Genomic DNA, 25,854 nt, shown 5'->3' on the forward strand with positions numbered 1-25,854 from the left:
TCTTTAGGTCTTTCTTTTATAAACAGAATACAGCTGTATTTTAGTCCAATCTGATGATCTGATATATTCATAGGGTACTTTAATCTATTTATACTTATTGTGGTTATAATGTATTTGGAATTATTTCTATCATTTGGTGTTTTCTATTACCCTGTGTTTTCTTTCCTTTTTTTTTCCTCCTTTCCAACCTCCAGTTTAATTAAGTTTTTTAAAATACTCTTTTTATCCCTCTGCTAGTTTAAGAGCTACAGAGTGTACTTCTATAACTCCCAATACAAATATTTATATACCGTGTTTCCCCAAAAATAAGACCTAACCAATCAGCTCTAATGCATCTTTTGGAGCAAAAATTAATACAAGACCCAGTCTTATTTTACTATAATAGAAGACCAGGTCTTATATAATATGTTATTATATAAGACCAGGTATAACATAATATAATATAATACTGCATCTTATCTAATATCACATAAGACCGGGTCTTATATTAATTTTTGCTACAAAAGATGCATTAGAGCTGATTGTCTAGCTAGGTCTTATTTTCAGGGAAACACGATATTTTTCCAACAAATTCTAAACTACTTAATATCTCTCTCCTGAGGAGGGAAGGGTAAACAATAACTACTCTTCCCTTCCCAGCGTCCTTCTTACTTTGTTTGTAAATTTAGTTCACAAGCCTCCTTTAATTACTTATTTTTTTCCAGTCAATAATTAAATTTATCAACAGATTTTACCTATTTCTTGTCACTTTTAATTGCATCTTTTCTTTTGATTTCTCTTTTCTTCTGGCTTAAGTACATCCTTTAGTAATTCTTTCAGAGAGAGTCTGTGAGTGGTACAATCCCTTCTTTTTTTTTTTTTTTTTAATGTCTGAAAACAGTTTTATTTTGTCTTTGTGAATAGTTTTTCTGGGTATAGAATTTTAGGTTAAAATAGTTCATTCGTCCTTCCTTCCTTCCTTCTTTCCTACCTTCCTTCTTCCTTCCTTCCAACACTTTAAAGCTATTGTTCCATCCCATGGCTGATAAGAAGTTTGCTCTCAGCCCAGTTGGTGTTACTTCACAGATAATGTCTTTATCCTTACGTAGCTTTAAATTTTTCTCTTTGTCTTTGATGTTTTACTTCCATGTGTCTAGAAGTATTGTTTTGTTTTAAAATCTTGCTCAGCACCATAGTGGGTGCTTTCTTTCTTCAATTCTGAAATATTCTCAGCCATTCTCTCTTTGGATATTTCTTCTCCACTGGCTTCTCTATTCTCTCCTTCCGGAACTCCTTTATGACAAATGCTTGGGCCTCTCTTTCATATGCTTATCTTCTTTTTCATGTAATTCATCACTATATCTATGCTGTGTTCTGGATGAATTCCTGGAGACTATTTTCCAATTCACAGATTCACTCTTTGACTGTGAACAGATTATATTAGATTTTATTCCATGTATCGAGTTTTTTATCTCAACAACTATTTTTTATTTCCAATAATTCCAATTGTTTTCTTTTTACACCCATGTGTATCCATTCTTGATTCATTTTTATTCATTCATTGTATCAAAATTCATTATCCCTTTTATAGATGTTACTCATTCTTTATCTTTTGAGGACATTAAATATATTTAAGTCATAATGAAAGTGTGTCATTATTTGTATTTCATCAGCAGTAAATGCATTTCTCATTTGTTGATGTTGTTGGCTGTCTTTCTTAATGTCAGTTTTCCCTGGGTATTTAAAATTTTCCCACCCATTTTTCTCTATCCTCAGTACAAGACATCCTGACTCCAGTTCCCATCAAGGCTGTCAGTTAACACAGCTCTGGGGGCACCACTCACATTATACAACCTGATGGCCTAGATAATCATCAGTCTCATCAGAACAGTCTCTCGACTCATCTCCCTGCTCCTGGTTTTACCTTCCCTCCAAGCCAATCTCCTTACTCTCGCCATGACATCTACAGTGCAAATCTGATCATGACACTCTCCTTTCAGGAGCTCTCCTATTGCTCATAGGATAAAATCTACGTTCCTAGACACAGCCCATACATGATTTAGCCTTTTCTTACCTTTCCAGCATGACTGACCTCTCAACCTTACACACACTCACACATATACACATTCAGACACACACTCCACATTCAAGCTCTTCTGAACTTCTTTCAGTTCTCCCACACCATCTATCTTTGGATCCCCTCACTAGCCTATAATAATCCATATCCACAGAAGAAGGTGAGTAGGAATAAGACTATCTAACATGTATGGAATGCTTTCTATAGCCAGGTAACAAGAGTTTATTCCTCACATTATCCCTACTCCTAGAGAAAGTCTGGCATTTATTAAGCCTTGGTTTAAAAACAGTGAATGAATAAATTCCTAATGTTAACCATTTTTGCATTCCTAAAGTAACTCTTTCTTGGCTATAGTGAATTATTCTATTAATAGACTGCTTAGATTTGAGTTGGCAGAACTGGTATTTTGTATAGAATCTTTACTTCTATTTTCATAAGGAATACTGGCTCCTATTTTTCTTTCTTTCTTTTTCCATTTCATTGGTCTGATATTTTTCATGAGACTCTTCTAAGCATTGTTAAATTAATTGGGAAGCTTTCCATACTTTTTTTTTTTTCTTGAACAGTTTAAATAGCATGAAATCTGTTCCTTGTGAGTTTAAAATAACAACCTGCAAACCATCTAAATCTAGAAACTTTTGGAGAGATAATTCTTTGAAAAATTTTTAAATTTATTCCATAGTGATTGAGCTGGTCAGGTTTTTGTCTTGTGTTAAATGTAGTAATGTATGCTTTCCTAGGAAGGTATTTGTTTCAAATAAAATTTCCAATAGCATGGATTGAATATAACATCTATTAGTAATTGTTTAATTTTCTTCACCTCTGTGGTTACATGCCTTTTCTAATGCCTAATTTTGGGTATTTTCATTTTCTCAGTTCATCTACATTTGACTGGCTAGTTACCTACTTGGTTATTGTGTTGTTCTCCCAAAAGAAGTATATCTTTTTCTATGCTATAAATAAATCTATAGCCTAGATTTATTTATCAAGACTCGTGTTCTTATTATTTCTCATTTATTTATTTTGGCCTTAATCTTTGTCAATTCCTTCCTCTTATTTTCTTTAGATAATAATATTGATAATAACAGAAGCTACCCGTGCTGAGTAGCTATAGTGTATCAGGCTCTAGCACATAATAAGCATTCAATAGTTTTAAGGTGGATACTACCATCGCAGTTCACAGATAAAGAAACTGAAGCACAGAGAAGTTGCTAACAACCACCACCTTAACAACTTGCAAACATCATTCTTTCACATTTAATAAGAAATTATTTAAGAAAATTAATTTTCCTCTAAGTACAGCTTTGGACACAACCCATAAGTTTTTATATGTAATATTATAAATGCCATTATTTTGTAAATATTCTATAAATATGTTTATAAAACTCTTCAGGTTTGAGTTTCTCTTTGGCCCAGTAGTTATTTAGGAAAGTGTTGAGACTGTTTATTTCTAAGTGGGTAAGAAGGTTTTTTTAAACATGATTTTGTTATTAATTTCCGGTTTTAGTGTCACACTGTAAGCAAATATATTGGGCAAAATGTCTGCTTTTTGAAACTTATTTAGATTTACTTTGTGCCTTATAAGACTGGTTCCTAAATCTACCTGCTATCAAGAATTATCTGCAAGATTTTTAAAAATAGAAATTTGGACTAATAGAAAAGGAGCCAAGTTTACGAACAGAAAGTGCACAGAAAATAAACACGTGAGGCCCTTAAAAGTATGAAGACATGCTCAACGTAATTCAGTAAAATTATTGTAAATTTAAACGATACTTAAACTCCATTTTCACCTATCAGATCGGCAAAAATCCAAGTGTTTGACCAAATACTCTGTTGAAGAGGCTTTGGAAAAATGGGCACTCTGATACATTACTGGTAAAAGTTCAAATTTACAGACTTCCTATCGAAGGCCATTGGGCAAATCTATTAAAATACAACTGTTTATATTTTGACCCAGCTGTGTCACTTCTGAGAATTATTTTAATCCATACAAATTGACATTTGTACAAGGTTATTCATTGCAGCATTATGTGTGATACCAAAATACTGAGCGTTGCCATTAATAGGAGATCCATTAAATATATTATTTCACATCCATGTAACGAAATACTATGCCACAGTAAAAGGAATTAAGATGCTCTTTATGTACATATGGAAGGGGTTTTAGATATATTGCTAAGAGATGCAAGTTACAGAACAATATGTTCTATACAATGCTAGAAATAAGGAGGAAATAGGAATATATATTATTATTTATGTCTTTGTATACCTTACACATTTATATTCAAATATATACATATGTTTAAATTTTTATTGCTTTTTATTTTTTATTAATTTTTATTAAATTTATTGGGGTGACATTGGTTAGTAAAATTATAAAGGTTTCAAGTGTACAATTCTATAATACATCATCTATATATTGCATAGCTTTTTAAATGATTGGCGCCTAGAAGTCTGGGTCTTGTTTCTGGTGTTTTGCTTTGTTTTGCCTTAAAGCTCCAAGATGACACACTTGTAGCAGATTCACAGAAAACCACTAATATACCTTACAATCAATTTGTAAAAATATTCCATAAGCAGTTGAAAAGAAGCAGAAATCTCAGAGGATCAAAGCTTGATAGCTAAATATAGATACACACAAAAATAAATATGTATAATTGACATAAATATTAAAATTATTCACATCTTCTCATTTCCTATCCTAGTTAATCTATGATAAGAAGATACCACTACAATTGTATTCTGTGAATTTCTCCATATTTTAATTATATATGTATATATACACACTATATATACATATACACTGTATATATGTATATATACAATGATATATATGTATCATTGTATATATACATTATGTTATAATATATACTATAACAAAAAGGCTCATCAGATATCTTTGTGGATTTCATCTCATGAATAACCCTCTTTATCACACTGAAAACTTTTTTGCCTTGAATTCTAGTTTTCCATATTAATATTGCCAACTCTGCTTTCTTTTCGTATTTGATTGTTATAACTTTTTCTCAATACTTTTCATTTTAAATATACTGAGCTACTTTCTTTAATAAAATATGGATTGATTGGGGTTTTTTTTTGTTGTTTGTTGTTGTTTTTGTTGCTATTGTTGTTGTTGTTTTTGAGGGATGACCCAAACTGAGAATCTTTCTGTTCAATAGTGGAATTTAACTCACTATTTATTATACGTCAGCTCTGTACTCAGACAGACTTACTTCTACTATCATATTTATTTATTTATGATTCCTTTATTTTTCATCTTTTTCTATATGTGTATGTTTTCTTTGTTTTTATTATTTGGGATGTTTTCATTCAGTGATTTTATACCCATGGAATATTAAATTTTCATCAAAATATGTCCAGCTACTGGTTTTCTTTCACTGATTTTCTCTGATATTGGATGAGTCATTTTGATCTGCAGATTTAAGTCTTCAATCAGCTTAAAAACGTCAATTATCCACATTTAATTCCTGCTCTCTGTTCTCCATATTCATTATAATTTTGCTCATCATTTTAAAGTTATGTTTTCTTTTAAATTATGTGAGAGCTTCTGAAGCATGTTCTCAATATTACTGTGTTTTCCACAAAGTAGATTCTGTTCTTTACTACTTCTACTGCCATTTAAAATTCTTTTTCACCATTTTCAGTTTTCTTATTTCCTTAATTTAACCAGCAATGAGATTTTTCATCTCATTCTGTTGCCTCATTTTATCTATTGTCTTTTCTTTCATCTTACTCAGATATCCTACCCCATCTGGGTCTAATTTTTATTAAGAAAGGAAGTAATTTCTTTACAGAGGTTCACCTAGCTCAAAATCTTACTAGAAATGGAGATCCAGCTTTACTCCCTCATAGATAGGCTGTAGTGGTTTACTTGACTCTTCCGTGCCTTGCAAATATGATTTCTAGCCAGGTGAACCTCAGTAAAGAAAATTGCTCCCTTTCTGATTAAAAAAGCAAGCCAAGATTGGATGGGCACTGACAACTTCCTGGTACCACTCCATCTCTCTCATAGCTGGGCTATGTGTCCCTGTCCCTTCCCATATTTACCTCAATATTAGGGCAGGAAAAAAAATGTTATTGTTCTTTTCCAAATACCTTCAAGGACTTCTACTTAGATTCCACAAATAGGGACTGGGAGCTTCACAGTTTCACAGCTAAGTACCAGCCCTCGGCCTTCACACTTGCCCTCTTGGCTCCTCCAGCCCACCAGGGACACAGAGAAATAAGACACAGGCTCTCTGTGCTCTCACAGTATCCTGTGCATGTTGCTTAAATAATACCAGTGACACATATTACAATCCTCTGCTTTTCTCTCCCACTAGACCATAAACCTTTAGAAGGCAGTGACCACAGCTCGGTCATCCCTTCATCCCCAGTGCTTATAAAGGAGGTTCCACACAGCATGTTAGTCGAACCAAATAGAAAGCAGTTCCAGTTCCTGCCCTTGAGAGAAGTCCCTGGCTTAGCTATAAATCACTGCTCCTGTCGTGACCATCAATCCATCTTGGGGAACAGATGCTTTGGGATCTATTTCTCCCGTTGACAGTGTTCTGGCAAACCCTCTCCCAGGACGCTCTGGAGCTGTGTCTCAGCAGGATGAGCCACACTGACTTTTTCTTCCCATCCTCCCCAGAGCCATGGTCCCCGGCAAGAGAGGCCGGTCTAGGTGATCGTGAGACCAGGATAGCACTCTGACTCCCGCAACCAGCCAGCTGGTATAAACACCTGTCTCCCTGCCTGGCACCTTGCACACAGCCGCAGGATTCCAGCTGGTCTATCCCCCACTCACCCCCCGCCACACCCACATCCCACTGGCCAGACTGGTATTTCTGGGTCCCCACCACCAGGGGTGTGGCCTCCAGCAGTGCAGCCGCCCTACCTGAGAATGATCCGAAGGTACTCAATGCTCTCGGCCTCCTCGCACTTGATGGACAGAAGCAAGTTTCCCAAACTGCTGCCGGTACAGTAAAAGTTCAGATGATCCTAGAAACAGAAATCAGGTGTCAGCGAGGAAGAGGGGGACCTTCCAGGCATGGCCCCCAAAATCACCTCCTGGCTGAGAAGCCCCACAGGAAGGAGGAAGCGAAGGATGCTGCTGCTGAAGGCCGCTACTGATGACGATGAGGAGGAGGGAGGAAGAGAAGGATCAGAGTCATGGGTTCCAACTGCCAAGTGCGCAGGATGTGGCAGGAGCGGGGCTAAGGGATTACCACCTATTATCTCCTTTAACCAGACCACGACTTTATGGGGGAGAGACTATCATCATCCCCATTTCACAGATGGGGAGACCATGTTCGGGGAGGTTAAGTAACTGTTCAGGGTCACACAACTAGCAGGTGACAGATCCAGGGTTCAAACCCACATCTGACACCAGGTCTACTTCCTTGCTCCCAGGGCGCAGCCCCCACCAATTCAGACTATTTGTGAGAAGAAAGCTAGGAGGGAACCCTGGCACATCCACCCAAGTGAAGCAGGGCGGTCTCTGGACAGTGGGCCTCACCCTGGCTCAGGGAGCCCACCTCAGACCTGCCATATGAGGTGGGGCCCTGGAATCTGCATTTTAACGAGCTCGGGGAGGAGAGACTTATCTGTCTCCTCCCTGTGAGACTCAGAAAAGCTGCCTCAGGCTGGAGACTTCCAGACTCTGCCCTTGGGACTTCTGAAACCTGGTAAGTCTGAAGGGCAGGATATATTTAAAGAAATGTAACTGTCACTGTTAAGCAACCAGAGGCTCACAACACATCACCCGGGACAAGCACCTGACCTGCTTGAGTGAGGGCATGAGAGATTTGTACGATTTAGATGGAAATAGAGACTTCCAAGGTGTGAGAACACATTTTTCCTTCCACCCAAATACTACCCATTCCGTCACCTCCTAGAACGTTTTCTCGGGGTGAACCCCACAAGGACCCACCACGCTGAGCGTTCCAGACTTCTGCGCACCCTCTATCCCCCTGCCCAAGAGCAGAACCAGTCAGTCCTCTCCAAGGAGGACAGAGGTAGGCAGCAAGGAGGGGGACAGGACGAGAAAGGAACGGAAACAGAGAGAGAGGCACCGGAGAGGATCGCTGGGTTCCCCGTGCAGAGTCCCACACTGGCAGCTCTTTTCACCCAGGGCCCCTCAGCCTCACCTTCCCTAGGAAGTGCCTGCGATAGGCCCTGGCCTCGCTCTTGCATTCGAGCTTGTAGCCAAAGGTGTTGGGGCTGAGGCTGTCCTCTTCCTCCTCCTCACAGATGCTGCTGCCCAGGGAGGTCGGTGTGCCCACGTTCTCCGGGTCCTCAATCCAATAGCCCCCAAACTGGGGCAGGACGATCAGGGGGTACGGGCCTCCTTTCTCCACAACCTGGAAGCAGAGGGAGGATCACACACTGAAGTCTGCCCTGGGCCTTCAGGGGGAGGGGAGCGACCCCATAATTGGTGTCCCACCACCTCTGAGCTGCCCCAATAAGGGGGCCCCAGTATCCGAAGCCAAAGGCAAAAACAGGAACCCCCTCCTCTCAGTGTCACAACATTTCCAGCTTTACCGGCCCTGCAGCCCCAGGGTTGCAAGGCCTAGACTGGTACTCCCAGTTTAAACCTGGAAAAGCTGAGGTCATAAAGGGGAAGAGGCCTCAGGCCCCAGGTTCTCTTCCACGTGGGGCGAGACAGGGACCCTCACCATCAGTGCCCCCAGCCTCGCCCCTGAGACAGGATCCAGGGGGCTCCTACCTCATCGATGCTGGGATACGGGATATAGTCATCCTGCAAGACAAGCCAACAATGCCACCGTTAGTCCCAGCAGTGCCCAGAAGTTTGATCACTGCTTCCCTTCCCTCTCCCCAGTCTGGGGACAGGGCGCACTGGGGAGCCTGGTAGGCTGCACCAGGACAAACAGCCTAGGGGCAGTTCTGGGATCTGGCTTCCCTGGCGTTCTTCCCCAAACTGACAGAACCTGAGCGCAAACCAGCCAGCTGAAGATGCAATACACAGAAGAAGGAAGATGCAGAACACAGAGACACTGAAATTCACACCCCTCCTAACAGCAGTTTCTCACCCTAGGAGGCTCCAACAGGAAGCTAACCCCTGGTTCCACCCAGCACACGGTCCAGGCAAGGGGCCTGACCTCCAACTATGGAACTGCACTCTGGGCCTCAGAAATGGACTTGAAGCTGCCTGATTCCTGCTGGAGCCCAGAGCACAGAGCCCGACACCCCTAAATGCTGTGTGTGGTTCGCTCACAGGAGTGGGTACAGAGGACCCAGGCCAAGCCATAGCCTCAGGTCTCCCCTCAGGCCTCCACCCCACCCAGCTTTGCTGCCCACTACGTCCCAGTCAACACAGGTGCAGCCACTTATGTGTCTCTTGGTAAAAATCAGACAGTGTACAACAGCGGCCCCCAGCATGCCAGCCGCTCCCCCTACCTTCCTCTCACCCGGCCGCCTCACCAGGCCCACCTGGCTGCCACCTCACCCACCCAGCCCACCTTCTTCTTCTGGGGTCCTGGCTTCTGCTCTTCAAGCTTGATCCCCTGCAGAAACAAGGAAAGAGGATCCATGGAAAAGCAAGGGTCACACAAAAAAGGGGCCAAAGAAAGGAGAAATCCCTTGAGATCACCTGCCTTAGCTGGGGGTCAGTAATAACAAGAACAGCTGCTGTGTGCTGAGACCCTTACAGGTCGCACACCTTGTCACACTCAGACCTCACAGCAACCCAGGCAAGGCACCAGCACAGCCAGACCACTGGGGTTTCAATCCCAACACAGCCACTTACAAACTTATGACCTTGGGCAAGTCACAAAAACCACTCTGTGGCTCAGTGTTCCCATCTGTAAAATGGGAACAATAATGGCACCTACTGTAGTGGTGAAGGTTAAATGTGGATAACGTGTTAAGTCCTTAGAAGAGTGATTGGTATATGGTAAAAGCTAGGAGTTATTATTATCACAAGGTAGGCAGGATTATCATCCTGGTGTTGAAATATCTCCTCCAGGCTCTCAGAAGATGAGGCAAGAGGCAGAATGGGAACCCATGTCTGTGGGGGTCAGAGCTAGCACTCTGGAGGTCATGCCACAGCAGCACCATGCCCTCCCTGATAGGAGGACGCACCAGTCTGGGTCTGGTCAATTCTGCCACTGTCTTACTATTGGTGACCCTGACAACATTGAGCCTTTTGCAGCCTCCATAGTTTCATCTGTAAAAGAAAGATTCTAACACCCACCCTCCCACCTCACCGATACATCACTGCAAGGATCAGACACCATGACTGGGCCTGGATTAAAAGGGTTCCCCTGCAGGGATCTGGAAAATTCACTGCTCGGGAGCAGCACTTTGTCCAGTGGTCCTATAGTCAAGTTCTGACAACTGGGTTTTGTGGGAGGAGAGCACATGCTGTTCCCAAGCTAATCTGAGTAAATCCAAAGAGGGTAGGAGATGGTGGGACAACTAGGAGAAACAGATCCCCTCTGGAAAGAAGAGAGTCCGGAAGCAGCGGCTGCCTAATCATGATATAACACAGTGGGATTTGAACCAATGAGGAAACTGAGGCCCAGGGAGGAAGTTGCTTGCCTAATGTCACACAGCTAGTAAGTGGCGGGGCCTGGATTTGATGCCATCTGACCATATCTGGCAGCCCGCAGGGCCCAGGGTTCCTGTTCACTGGGCAGATTTAGACTCTGGCTGCTCCAGGCTGAGTCACCCCAAAGCATTGTTCAGCTGGGTGTGGGGGGCCCTTCCTACCGGACAGGTACTCCTCTCCCCACACAGGAAGAAAACCACCTGGGTGGCCTTGTAGACCTTATCCAGGGAGGCAAACTGGGCGGATGGGGAGGTGGGTGATGTCAGAAGTGTGTTTTGTTTGTCCTGCATTAGTCATGCCAGCCTGGGAACAGCCCCTGGGCAGAAGAACAAACCTCCTTGCCACCCCTCCCCCACGTCAGAGCCGCCACCCAGCACTGGGCCCTCTCCCCTGTGTGTGTCATCCTTTACAGTAAGTATTGTCACTACCTCCCTTTCCCCTGCCATGAAGAAACTGAGGCTCAGAGAGGTAGAGTGACTTTACCCAGCCACTTAGCTAGAGAGTGTCCGGGTAACAATTGGAACCCAGGATGGAGGGGACGCCACACTGTGCATGTAACTCCTGTTGCTTCACAGGAGCTGGGCGCTTCTTCAAATTCCTCAACTCTCGGGCTGGGGCTCAGAAGTCCTGGGTCTTAGTTTCAGCTCCTCACAACTCGCAGAGCATCCAGGACACTTGACTGCAGAGCCTCAGTCTCCACAACTGCAGCGTGAGGACAGACAGCACCCACTACTCAAGGCCAGAATCGGGCCCCGCCACCCGCTTCATCCCCACCGGTTCCCCATACGTGAGTTTCCCACATACAGCGGAGTTGGAAACCAGGGCTGGGGCCCAGTGAGCCCGTGGTAGGGACCTAAACACCGGGACTCTGATTTCAGGCCCCAGCGGTCTCAACTGAGACGGAACTGGCAAAGCACCTGTGGCGTCGGCTGCCGTGGAAATGAGGAGGGAGCGAAACACAAGAGTCCTGCCCTTCAGAGGCTCCCAATCTAGGAAGCAGGCAAGCCCTGGAGCCTCAAAACAACAGAACAATATGAGGCTGGGCACGTGGGGCTTCCAACAGAGAAGCCCTCTGTAGGGGCGGGGCGTCAGGGTGCTCCAACTGGGGGTGACGGATGGGTGGATGGTGGGAGCAACCAGAGAGAAGGCAGGGTGAGGACAGGGTGAGCCGCCACAACCCCTGCCAGCTTGCCGGAGTGCCATGATTCCATGGGCTTGGGGTGAAAACACCAGCTTTACTCCAGGCAACTAAGCATTTAATTATGCACGGTCTCCCACCACTCGCTGTCAAGGCACATGCCATTCCTGTTTCCTCAACCTGACTGTAAGTTCCCTAAATGCATATAAATGCATATAAAATTCATTTGGAGTCCATACACTGCTGGGCACAGAGGAGAATCTTAATAACTTGCTCATGATAATGACATAACTACTACTAATATTTTTCCCTCAAACAGTCCCTCCCCTTCCCCATCCTTAGAGAAACCCAGCTTTCCCATAAGGACCTCACTCCCTCACAGCAGAAGCCCTGTCAGCAGCTCCACCTGCATCTCAGGACTGCAGTGGGCACCCTATGTGCCTCTCCTCCTATACCTTCCAGACCATTCCTACAGAATCTTCCTTGCTTGAGCCTGGAGCATCTGCTTAGGGTAAAATGCATCATAATACAATGAATGGCTAAGCCTTCTGGCTCTGAAGCTACTGACAAGCCACGAGCCCTTGAGTGTTTTATGCTATATCTCTGCCTTTCTCACCTGTGAAATGGGGATGATGATATTAAGATACCTACTTCCTAAGGGACTTGTCAGGAAGAAATGAGATAACATCTGTCAATCTCTGACTCCAGACAAGTGCTTAAAATATATATACTATCAATATCTTCTTCCCGCTCTTTCCACCTGTATCAATTAACCTTCTGGACTTCTCCCCATATTCCCTAGGGTAATAGGTCTTACCTGTCAGCCCTGACCCCTTGGTGGGGAATAATTATAAAGGCCCCCAAATCCACACTGAACACTGATTTCTATTCTGTGCCTACGAAAGTTTTTACATATATTATCTCATTTCATCCTAGCAACCATGTAAGTGGGTATTTTTATTCTTGCTTATTTATAGAGCCTGTGATATTGTGATTTTATAATAAGAAACTTATATTTTGGTCTTCATCCCGTTCCTGGCACAGAATTCCTAAAACCCTTGGAATTTCCTAAGTGATAAGAGCAATGGGAATATTTGGGAGCATTTTTCTTACAGTATTTGGCCTTTTGTCCTTGGTTCCTAAAATCGCTCAAGAACCATAAAGGTAAAAGGGGTGTTACTGATCAGTTTATATTAGTAAGGTGACTTTTGGGACATCCCTAAGGATGGGGACCTGGTCAACAAGGGAACCAACCATAATCATCAGAGAGTTGGAACTTTCACTGCCACCCACAGCCAACCTCCCAGGAGAGGGGAGGGGCTGGAGGGTTCAATCAATCACCAAGGGCCAATGGTTTAAGGAATCACGCCTATGTAATGGAACCTCCACAAGAACCCAGAAGGCCAGGATTCAGAGAGCTTCTGGGCTGGTGGACAGACAGAGGTGCTGGGAGAGTGGTGTGTTCAGAGAGCATGGAAGCTCTGGGCCCCTTCCCACATGCCTTGCCCTATGCATCTCTTCCATCCGGCTGCTCCTGAGTCATATCCTTTTACAACAAATTGGTAATCTAGCAAGTAAACAGTTTCCTGAGTTCTGTGAGCCACTCCAGCAAATTAATCAAACTGGAAGAGGAGGATCATGGGAACTCCCAATTCACAGTTGATCGGAAGCACAGGTGACAAGCTGGACTGGCACTGAAGTGGGGGCAGTCTTGTGGGGCAGAGCCCTTACCCCGTGGGATCTGACACTACAGGTAGACAGTGTCAGAATTATAGGACACTCAGCTGGTGTCACAGAATTGTTGGGTGGGGGGAAACAACCACACATTTGGTGTCACAGTGAGGTACAAACAGTGCTGTGAGTAGACAAAAAACAGGAGTGAGAGGCTTAGAAAAGGGAAGGAATTTGGCAAGCAAGTGTTAGTTGCAGGATTCGAACTCAGGTCCATCTCTTACCTACCACTCTGCCTTCCAGACACAAGATAACTTCCCTAAGAAGGGGCTTTCCTTTTCAGGCTTTCTTGCCTACCCATTACAGGCACAACAGACCCTCTCAAACCCTTCCCACATCAGTGGGGTTGATGACACCCCATCTGCTCTTCTGTGTAGTTCTGAAGTCGTTTATCTTCTCCCTGTTCTTCAGGCAGGAGCCTTCCCAAAATCGTCTGTGCCACTCAATATGGAAATGGCCTCAGGTTGTCCAGGCCATCGGGACTTGAGTTCTCTCTTCTCTGCCCTCCCTCCAAGGTCCCCTGAGTTTCGCCTGGTATTGTGACCCTCAAGGTCACTGCAGCACCTTCCACCCAGGACTCGGCTTCCCCACTTTGGGGATACTCACCTGCATTTTCTCCAACATCTCAAAGAACTCCGCCGACTGAAAGACACAAAGAAGATAGTGAGAGAAAGACAGGGCATCAGCCGGGGGTCTGCTGAGAAAACCTCCTCACCAACCATCTGGAAGCTTAGCCAGGACTTCCCCAGGGACAAAATTAATTTGGATAAAGAGTGAAGATAATTTGATTTTGCTTTTGCAGGGCTGGAGGGCCAGAACACCCCACACAACAACAACAAAACATACTGGCTGGCAAATGGCCCTGGAGAGAGCAGCCACTCTGTCTCTGTCAAGAGAGAGGAGCCTGTAGGGCCCCTGGGAAAAGCTAAGTTCCCCAAAAGGCCTGTGGGCCCGGGACTCAGCCTCCAGCAGGATACATGTTTGGGATGTTTTCAATCCAACAGTGGGGCTAAGATGTCCACCAGGGCAGTTTTCCAAATGTGGTGCCATCACAGCCCTTCTAACTCCTCCTTCAAAATCTAACTTAGAACGCCAATACACAAAAACAGCAAGAGCAGAGCCGCGCTGGCCAGGGCAGCTGTGGGGCTTGAGCCCTGGATGTGTCAACCTCTGCCTGCCCCGTCCCCTGCCCCCAAGGCACCTCTTTGGGATCTTAGAGCTTGGGAAGCAAAGCCTGAAAGCCATTGAATGGCCTGCGTGGGTTATTTTAAAATCTCAAACTACCTAAGTCCAAACGTTTAACCTACTTTGGTGCCACCTTTGTAACTCCAGGTAAGACCAATAGGAGAAAAAAGGAAGTAGAATGGAGGGGTGGGGGGCTGAAAGCGCTGCCTTAACAAAACCCATGCAGAGGTCCCTCAGAAGTTTCCCCACTCCCCATTCCGTGGAAAGAGCCACACTTTCCTGTCCTAACACCACTGCCCACATCAGGGCACTGGCAAGCCATGAGTTAAAGAGTGCCCGGGACAGACAGCTCCCAGGTGAATAGGAGAGAAAAGGAAGCAGTGATAAGAAGGACCACATGTGTCCTTGTCACTTCTTCAAACACTCCCTTCCTCTGCGGGCACCAACGGCCAGGACTCCCTGGAGCTCCCGCTGCCCTCAGACTCCTCAGAAGAGAACCTCCAAGGGAAGCACCCTTGTAAAGTCACCTGGGGAGACTTCGCCCTGCTGTGGGTGCTAAATGAACTTTCCTAGGCCAAAGCTGGCCTGTCAGAGGCAGAGTCTTTAACCTCCAGGGTCTCAAAACCCCATGTGTGAATGTACAGAGTTGAGGACACGCATGGCGCACCCCCCATCACACACCCTGGACCAGAGGCAGCCACCAAACCCCCAGCTCCCAAACCTATCCTACCACTTGCTCTGTGCGTTCTTCCAAACTCCAGTCTCCAGGAGACCAAGATTACTAGACATAAAGTACGCACACATATCAATAAGTCTAGAAAGACAAACAGAAAGAGAACAAGGGCTGCAGAAACAATCAACAGGTTAAATACACAGACCTCTGACGCAGCAATTCCACTTCTAGACATCTATACTATAAACATACTTGCACATATACACAGAGATAGATACAATACAATCACAAAGATAAGATACATTAAGATGTTCATTGCTGCATTGTTTATAACAGTAAAAAAAATGGGAACAACTTAAATGTCAATCTATAGGAAATTGGTTAGAGTAAGCTACATTCATAGAATAAAATATAAATATCATGAAAACTCAAATTAGATAACTTTGATGAAATGGTGAACTCCTGGAAATACACAAACTATCAAAATTGACTCAGGAAAAAATAGAAAATCTAAATAGAAAATCTAAAAAGACCTAATAAATAGATTGAATTAGTAATCAAAAAACTACCCACAAAGAAAAGACCAGTCCAGATGGCTTCACTTGTGAATTCTACAATTTAAAGAATTAATGTTAATTCCCCACAAACTCTTCCAAGAATAGAAGAGGGAACACTTCCCAACTTATTCTATGAGGCTAGTATTATCCTAAAACCAAAACCAAAGACATCACAAGAAAAGAAAACTACAGATAAATATAGCTTATGAACATAGATGCAAAAATTCTCAACAAAACAGTAGCAAACTGAATCCAGCAACATATAAAAAGAATTATACAGCATGACCAGGTGGGATTTATCCCAGTAATGCAAGATTGGTTGGATATCCAAGAATCAATGAATGTAATACACCATATAAATAAAATAAAAAGCAAAAACTGCATTATCATCTCACTAGACATAGAGAAAGCATTTGACAAATCCAAAACCCTTTCTTGATTGAAAAAAGAACACTTAACAAAGTCGGAATAGAAAGGAAGTTTCTCAACATGGCAAAGTGCACCTACAAAAACCCACAGTTAATATCATACCTAATAATGAAAGACTATACTTTGCCCATAAGGTAAGGAACAAGACAAGGATATGCACTCTCCCTACTTTCATTTAACATTGTACTGTATGTTCTAACCAGAGAAATTAGGCAAGAAAATTATATGAAAGGCATCCAAACTGGAAAGGAAGAGGTGAAACTATTTCTATTCACAGATAACGTGATCTTATACAGAGAAAATCCTAAGGAATTCACTGTAAAAAAAAAGCTTTAGAACTAATATAATAAATGAGTTCAGCAAGGTTGCATGATATAAGATCAATATACAATAATGAATTGTATTCCTGTGCACTGGCAATGAACAATCCAAAAAATAAAATTAAGAAAGCAATTCCAATTACAATAACAAAAGAGAATAAAAATACTTGGATGTAGATTTAACAAAAGAAGTGCAAAATTTACACTCTGAAAAGTATAAAACATTGAGGAAAGAAGGGGTTCTAAATAAATGAAAATAAATGCCATGATCACAATTCAAAGAGTCAGTATTATTAAGATATCTGTACTCTCCAACTGATCAACGCAATCTCTATCAAAATCCCAGCTGGATCCTTTCTAGAAATGGAAAAGCTGATCCTATAATTGGTATGGAAACTCAAGGGGCCAGAATAGCCAAACCATTCTTGAAAAAGAAAAACAAAGGTGGAGGATTCATACTTTACAATTTCAAAATATTACAAAGCAAAAGTAATTAAGTTAGCGCAGTACTAACAGACATCTAGATCAATGGAATAGAATTTAGAGTCCAGAAATAAATTCGTGTATTTAGGGCAATTGATTATCAACAAGGGTGCCAAGACCATTCAATGGAGTCTTTTCAATAAATTGTGCTAGGAAATCTGCATAGCCACATACAAAGAATGAGGTTGGACCCTCATCTCAGGGTCCAAATTAAGTGACAATGGATCAACAACCTAAATGTAAGCACTAAAATGATAAAACTCTTGGAAGAAAATATAGGAGTAAATCTTTGTGACCTTGGATTTGGCAATGGATTCTTAGATATGACACCCAAAACATAAGCAATGAAAGGAAAAAAAAGCAATAAATTAAACTTCACCAAAATTAAAAACATTTGTATTCTAATGGACACTATCAAGAAAGTGAAAAGACAACCAATAGAATACGAGAAAATATTTACAAATCATATGTGTGATAAGGGACTTGGATCTAGAATATACAAAGAATTCTTACAACTCAATAAAAAGATACCTCAATTTAAAAATGAGCAAAGGATTTGTATAGACATTTCTCCAAAGAAGATGTACAAACAGACAACACACACATGAAAAGATGCTCAACATCATTAGTTATTGGGAAATGCAAATCAAAACCATAATGAGAGACCACTTTACACCCGCTGGAATGGCTATAACCAAAAAGACAAATAATAACAAGTGTTGGTGAGAATATGGAGAAATTGGAACCATCATATACTGCTGGTGGGAATATAAATGGTACAGTCACTGTGGAAAACAGTTTGGCAATTCCTCAAAAAGTTAAACACGGAGTTACCATTTGACCTAGCAATTCCACTCCTGGGTATATACCCCAAGAGAAATAAAAACATATGTCCACACAAAAACATGTACACCAATGTTCATAGTAGCAATAGTCATAGTATCCAAAAAGTAGAAACAAGCCAAATGTCCATCGATTCGTGAATAAACAATTGTGGCATAGCCATACAATGGAATAGTATTTGGCCATCATAAAAGGAATGAAGTACTGACACTTGCCACAACATGGCTAAGCCTTGAAAATATTATGCTAAGTGAAAGAAGCCAGACACAAAAGGCCACATATTATATGATTCCACCTCTATTAAATGTCCAGAACAGGCAAATCTATAGAGACAGAAAATAAATTTGTGGTTGCTTAGGGCTGAGGGAAATGAGAGATTTTGACGGTGATAGTTCAACGGTACAGGGTTTCTTTCTGAGGTGATGAAAATGTTCTAAAATTGATTGTGGTAATGGTTACACAATTCTGTGAATATACGAAAAACCACTGAATTGTACACTTTAAATGGGTGACTTTATAGTACATGAATTATCTCAATAAAACTGTTCCGAAAAAAACACACTATGCAGCCATTCAAAAAGAAAGCAGTAGATCTGTATTGTTTAATAAGATGCTCTCCAAGACACAGTAAGTATGGAGTGGGGGCAAATCAGAGAACAACACAGAAAATATGATCCCATTTTATAAAAACAAAACCTAAAGTAACCTACATGTATGTGTGTAAACGCATAGGAAATACTATGGAAGAATATACCTCACACTGTCAAAAAGTGATTCTATGGAGAAGGGGAGGAGACTGGTGAAGGAGGTTTTGTTTTATCTAAAAAAAACAAACAAAAAAAAACTATCTTTTTTTTTTTTTTTAAGGAGGGCGCAGCTCACCGTGGCCCATGCAGGGATCGAACCGGCAACCTTGGTGTTATCAGCACCACGCTCTAATCAACTGAGCTAACCGCTCACCCCAAGGTTTTTGCTTTATATACGGCCAACTCCACAAGCATGTAGACCTACATTACTTGCATAATTAAATTTCAAATAAGTTTTGTAAAGGAAACAGAAAAATGTGCGAAGGGCATGAACAATTTGCTGAAGGAGAAAGACAAAGTGACCAATAAACACAAGGAACGTGCCCAACCTCCCTGATTATTAAAGAAATTAAGATAATACAATAACATCTTTCATCTATCAGATTGGCCAAGATTAAAAAGAAAAGCCCGTGTTGGCAAGGATATGGAGCTAAGGACACAGGGACAATACAGAAGTGTGTACCTGGCACAACCTTTCCGAAGGGCAATTTGGTGCTGTGTGTCCAAAGCCTTAAAAATGGTCACATATTTTGGTCCAATAAACCCATTCTCGGGAATTTACTCTAAAGCAATATTTGGGCAACTACACAGGATACTTATACAAGGATATCTATTGAAACAATGTATACAGGCAAAAAAGTGCAAACAACCAAAGTATCCACCAAGGAGGGAAAGAGTAAATATTGCATGGGAGTATGTCCATACAGTAAAATACTATAAGAGGAGCTCTGTGCTAATTCTGCTAGTGCAAAGATTCACACTGCGTGGGTGAGGAAAATAGAGTTGGGAACATGATCCTTTTTTTATTTTCAATTAAATTGAAAAAACATGTTTGTAGGCAGATGATAGATAGATAGATAGATAGATAGATAGATAGATAGATAGATAGATAGATGAATATATACATCACCCATCCAGAGAAACATATCTTGCAGGGTACATGCCTAAATGAGTGATACGTTAAGGATAAATTTTTCCTTTTTGCTTTTCAGTATTTTTTAAGTTTTCTACAATTATGTTATTTTTGCAATTAATCAATGTTTTTAAGACTTCAACACATAAGTAGAGGTTTGGCATTCCTTTGCTTCCCCCAACCCCTGCTATAGGGCCTTCCCCCACCTTCATGACAGGGTATGTTTAGGGACATGAGGACACAGCCTTCAGTGCCCAAAGAAAGTCCCTGGATTCAGGCTAATTCATGCTCAGGTCTAACCCTGGCTTTGTGTATTACAGACTAAGAGGCTCTCTTGAAACACCCCCAAAACCAGCTCCCTCTGTTATCCATGCAAACTGGTAATCAAAGATTATTTTAGGTGTGTTTTTAGACAATGCCCTTGTATTGGTTAATCAGCTCACTCCAATTGAATAAGCCCCTGCAGGGCATGGACTGGACGCTGGAAGTACTAGGCAAGAGCCCAATTTCCAGGGTACTGATCTTAGTTCTGAGACAAAGCTGTCCTGGGGTACGTGACAGATGACCAGTGCCACAGAGGTCCAGAGAACACATGAAGCACTTCAGGCTAGGAGGTCAAGTGTATTAGTTCTCTACTGCCATGTAACAAATTACTCCAAAACTTAGTGACTCGAAACAATTTCTGTGGGTCAGGACTTCAGAGAGGCTTAGTTGTGTAGTTCTTGCTCAGGGTTTCTCAGGTGCTTGTAGTACGATGCCAACAGCAGCTGCATCATCTGAAGGCTTGACTGGGTCCGGGGGCTCTGCTCCCAAGACGGCTCCCTCACAAGGTGTTGGCAGTCCCTCATCACATGGGCCTCTCCGTAGGCTGCCTGAGTCTCCTCACAACATGGCAGCTGACTCCCCTCAGAACGAGCACCCAGGGGAAAAAGCATGGAGGAAGCGACAGTACCTTTTATGACCTAGTCTCTGAAATCATACACCTTATTTCCACTCGATCCTATTCGTTAGAAGCAAGTGACCACGACCAGCCCACACTCAGGAGGCGGGGGTGGGGGATTAGTTTCCACTGCTCGAGAAGTACCAAAGAATTTACGGGCATATTTTAAAACCACCATATCAAGGAAAGCTTCTTGCAAAAGGTGGGATCCCAGGAAGACCTTAAAGAATAAAGCAATCACTTGATAAAGAGGCGTGAAGAAGACATTACAGGTAACGGTGTGGACCAAGGTGGGAAGGTGGAGAAGCGTGATGTGTATTCGATGAAAGATGAGGGGATCAACCTGGCTGCACTGAGACCTCTAGGTCAACATCCTGAAGCTCAGACTGGAGAGGAGGGCGGGGGTCTAGGCCTGAGACCACGAATGCCAGAAATTCAGGCTTAATCTGGAAAGCAGTGGAGAGCTACTGAGGCTTGGGGTATAGTTAGAAAGATACAGGGAGCAGTAGAGTCCAGTGGTCAAAGCCACTGGCGAGTGGCCGCTTGCTGCTGTCCAGGTGTGTGGCATAAGCCACGTTACTCAATCTCCATTCCTTCACCTGGAAATGGAATAAAATAACCTCACATGTCTTTCAAGGCTCATGTGAGGATGAAGTGAGAACGTGGACGAGAGATGCCCAGCCAGGGCCTGGTCCACAGCAAGCGTTCGGTATGTAACAACGACAGAAGGGACTAGGAGAAAGCTCCTTCGGCAAGCCTTGTCCTATTGGGAGACGGCCTAGCAGCTTTAGCATAGTTAGCTTTTCCTGATTTAGGACACTTAGCTTTCCTTGATTTCATTGGTCTTCCCAGAAACAGTGTTTAAATTACTGTTAAAAATGGGTCTGTGTTTCCTGAATGAAGAGGCCCCAGGGTTCTGGGGCTGGCACAGGTGGTGAGCTAAAAGGACTGTGATTCAGCCTCAGCCCTGAGTGATGCACTGGGTGGATGGTTCCTGGGGACAGTGATCGGAGCAGAAATCAGCCAGTGGCACCCGGGCCTCAGCTGGGCCGGCCCCACTTCTTAGTGACTGGTTGAACTTTCAAATAGGACAGTTCCAGCCTTGGCCAAGAGGGAGTCTCCTTTCCCACCCAGCAGCGGGGTGACTCAGGCCAGCCTGGAACAGCAGCCCCAGCCACGCTTGTCCACACCCCCTGAGAGAGCTGCACAGCCCAGGGCACGCAGCAAGCGCTCAGTAAATGCTCACTGACTCACTGGTGTTGCCTCACAGGCCCTTTAGGACAGAAGGAAGTCCCGCCTGGGGCATCCTTACAAGGGAATCCCTCTCCATCAGGAAGCCAGGCACGGATTGTCACAGAGAAATGTAATTCGGCCTCCTCATCAATACGTAGCAGCATCCACTCAGCTGCCTCATTTATTATTAGCAACAGCTGTTGCCACCCAAATCAGAGCCATGGGCAGCATTTCCCCATGGGCCGTGCTTTAACACCAGTCAAGTAGGCCGTGAAATACTCATACAGAGCCAGCGCTCCGCCAAGGAAATTGCAGACTGGCCCCCAGGGTTCGGTTCGGGTTCAGTCCCGGTCCTCCTCACCTCCCAATATAGAAACTGCCTGGTCTTCCCTTGAAAGGGCAAAGGAGTCCTTGGGGGAAGAAGGCTGGAGGAGGTCAGAGGTAGCAGGAGCAGAAGTGAACAGGAATTGCAAGGCCAGTCTTGAGAAATCTTCCCGATGCCCCTACTTGCTGTCTCTGGTGCTGCCCCCTGCCCAGGCAGTGAAGCAGCAGAAGCGTGGCATGTTCCTGTGTAGGAGGGCCACTGCCACCCCTCTCACCACCCCATGCCAGAACCTCCCTCTGGCCCACAGAAGCTCTACCCATGGATGTGGCCTTTCCCTGCAGATGGGCAGCCACCTGTTCTTTCCTCCTTGTTGCATTGAAGCTCAGGAGGCCCCCACCATCACACTCCCTACTCCCTCCTCCTTCCTGACCCTAGTTGGAGAAGTTGATACCCACTGTCACCCACCCACTGCCCACCAGGTCCCTGCTGGGCAACCTGCCCTAGCTCTGGGCTCCTTGCCTCCCCTCCTGGAGGCAGGAGTGTGTTTACATGCAAGCAGCCTTTCTACATCCCCTGCCCAGGAGGTGCCACGTACCCACTGCTCACAGCAGAGGATGACGTTGTCTGAGCGCCTGGACCTTGAAGCAAGGCCTATAATGTAACAGCACCAACACACAGGGCTGAGGTGGGATAACATAAACCAGTCTGCACTGCCTGGCAGAGCACCCAACACAAAACACCCCCATGCATGGGGCGCCTGCCTCCTCATCCCTGCCCACCTAAATCCAGGACACACGCAAAGGGGCAAAGGCACGTCAATAGCAAGCAGAAACACTAAAAACACAAGACAAGGCTAGAGGACAGAGTGTTTTCCACCCCACACAGGTCGCAAAAAACAGGATGGAGTCGTGGAGTGGGCAGTGCTGGGTAGAGGAGGAAAACGGGTCAAAGCAATTCTCTCGTCCCCACGGAGAAGGACCACATCCAAAAGAAAAGGATTTCTGGAGAGATTTTTAAAGAGCTTTCTGGAAAGTTGGGGGAGCTGGAAATGCACAGCACACACGCCATTGGGAGCCAGGTGAGATATGTCCCACAGCTGCCTGACCACAGTGCATGCCACACTGCCCAGGCTCTGCTGCTCAGAGGCCCTCAGGGTGGGCAGGATGCAGACCAGCTGGCTACCAGCCTGGCTGCCAGGACCTGAGGAAAACCTGAGCTGTTCCCCACAGAAAGGCAAAGAAAACACTGGAAAGGCACTAAAAGAAAAGGCAGAGCTCTTTTGTCCACTACTGTATCCCTGGGTCGGTAACTGCCTGGCACATAGTAGATGCTCAGGAAACATTTGCTGAATGAACGACTAAATACTCTACCCAGCAAGACAAGAATGAAGCAGGCAGTGGAGGCTGAGTCCTATGCCTGGGCGTCAGGGCTGGACAGGCCCATGTCCTTGCTAGCAAGCACTGTCTGTGCTCTGGCAACAGACTGCACCCCTCACCCTGCACAGCCAACCCTATCCCCAACAGATGCCCCAATGGTAAGTCACAGCCAGACACAGGTCCTGTCCCAACCAAGTCTCAATGCCCATCTTCCCCATCCTACCTTCATGCTCCTCTTTTCCTCCTTTGGCCTCCCCACCCACGAACTCACACTGAGCACAACTCCTCCGTTGGGAGTCCTTCGGAGGCACTCCTTCAGTTACATCAACTTGGGCCAGGAGGCTGCCAGGCTATTACTATATTTCCCCGAAAATAAGACCTAGCAGGACAATCAGCTCTAATGCATCTTTTGGAGCAAAAATTAGTATAAGACCTGGTATTATATTATATTATATTATATTATATTATATTATATTATATTATATTATATTATATTATACCCGGTCTTAAGACCAGGTCTTATACTAATTTTTGCTCCAAAAGATGCATTAGAGCTGATTGTCGGGCTAGGTTTTATTTTCGGGGAAATATGGTACCTATGGCAATGGTACTACAACAGAATCACCTGGAGGGCTTGTTAAAACACAGGTTTCTGGCCCCAGCCATAGAGTTTCTAATTCTTGGCCAGAGACTCTCCATTTCTAACAAGTTCTCAGGTGATACTGATATTCCTGGTCCAGAAACCACACTTTGAGAACCACTGACCTATAAAATTGTGTTTCATGTAGGTGGTGTGTCCAAGGGACCAACCTGGCCAGAGTAGAGATGGGGCAGCGTAAGTTAGAATGGGAGGATGCCTGGGTTTTTATAGGTCTTCTTAAAAATTAGGCAGCTTCATGTTTAAATCTCAAGCTAGGATTTGAAAATGCAAAAAATAATTACAGGTAACAGGCAAGGAATGTAAAACAATGAAGGGATAACAAGTAAAGACATTGATTCAGTAATCAAAAAGCTCTCAACAGGTCGGCCCAGTGGCTCAGGCAGTTGGAGCTCCATGCTCCTAACTCCGAAGGCTTCCAGTTTGATTCCCACATGGGCCAGTGGGCTCTCAACCACAAGGTTGTTGGTTCAATTACTCGAGTCCCGCAAGGGATGGTGGGCTCCACCCCCTGTAACTAAGATTGAACACAGCACCTTGAGCTGAGCTGCCGCTAAGCTCCTGAATGGCTCAGTTGGTTGGAGCGCGTCCTCTCAACCACAAGGTTGCCGGTTCGACTCCCGCAAGGGATGGTGTTCTGCGCCCCCTGCAACTAGCAACGGCAACTGAACCTGGAGCTGAGCTGCGCCCTCCACAACTAAGACTGAAAGGACAACAACTTGACTTGGAAAAAAGTTCTGGAAGTACACACTGTTCCCCAATAAAGTCCTGTTCCCCTTCCCCAATAAAATCTTAAAAAAAAAAAAAAAAATCTCTCAACAAAGAAAAGTCCAGGACCAGATGGCTTTGTGGTAAATTATACCAAACATTTAAAGAATTAGCACCAATCCTTCATAAACTCTTCCAAAAAACAGAAGAGAGAACACTTCCTAATTCATTCTATGAGACCACTATTACCAAAACCGTACTTAAAAAACTACAAGGAAAGAAAAATTACAGACCAATAACCCTGATAGACACAGATGCAAAAATCCTCAACAAAATAGTAGCAAACTGAATTCAACCGCATGTTATAAACCATGACCAAGTGGGATCCCAGGATGCAAGGTTGGTTCAACATAAGAAAACCAACATAAGAAAAGCAATGTTGATTACAACACATTAATAAAATGAAGGGAAAAAACACACAGGATCATCTCAACTGATGCAAAAGCACTTGACAAAATCCAACACCCTTTCATGACAAGAAACACTCGGAAAACTAGGAATAGAAAGGAACCTCCTCAACATGATAAAGGGTTATTTAAAAAAAGTAAATCCAGTTAACATTATTCTCAATGATACTGAAAGCTTTCCCCCCCACTAAGACCAGGAACAAAACAAGGATGCCCACTTTTGCCATTACTATTCAGTGTACTGAAAGTTCTAGCCAAAGTAATTAGGCAAGAGAAAGAAATAAAAAGCATCCAAATTGGAAGGAAAGAAGTAAAACTATCTCTATTTGCCGATTACATGATCCAATATAGAAAACCCCAAGAATCCACAAAAACACCCTACTAGGGCTAATAAGGGAAGTCAGCAAAATTGCAGAGTACAAGTTCAATACCCCAAAA

The 25,854-nt window shown here is 43.6% G+C and overlaps 1 protein-coding gene across 17 annotated transcripts in view; it reads right to left on the reverse strand.

The window, feature by feature from the left end:
- Positions 1-25,854, reverse strand: part of RAP1GAP2 (RAP1 GTPase activating protein 2) — a 206,937-nt gene that overhangs the window by 43,693 nt on the left and 137,390 nt on the right. For 11 of the 17 annotated variants that reach the window (XR_002139499.3, XM_088802006.1, XM_019755478.3 and 8 more), the window contains 5 exons: positions 14,107-14,142; positions 9,541-9,585; positions 8,787-8,819; positions 8,209-8,421; positions 6,957-7,060 (listed from right to left, as the gene is read on the reverse strand). Coding sequence is in view for 16 of the 17 variants with exons in the window: in XM_088802006.1 (XP_088658132.1) it covers positions 6,957-7,060; positions 8,209-8,421; positions 8,787-8,819; positions 9,541-9,585; positions 14,107-14,142 (431 nt within the window). In the remaining variant the exon portion in view is untranslated. The remainder of the gene's footprint in view (positions 1-6,956; positions 7,061-8,208; positions 8,422-8,786; positions 8,820-9,540; positions 9,586-14,106; positions 14,143-25,854) is intronic. The other 6 variants (XM_019755481.3, XM_074320128.2, XM_074320127.2 and 3 more) reach the window with 1 other exon arrangement.

This window comes from Rhinolophus sinicus, chromosome 12 (assembly GCF_057876585.1).
Source record: "Rhinolophus sinicus isolate RSI-liver-muscle chromosome 12, RSI-T2T, whole genome shotgun sequence".
Lineage (NCBI taxonomy): Eukaryota > Metazoa > Chordata > Mammalia > Chiroptera > Rhinolophidae > Rhinolophus > Rhinolophus sinicus.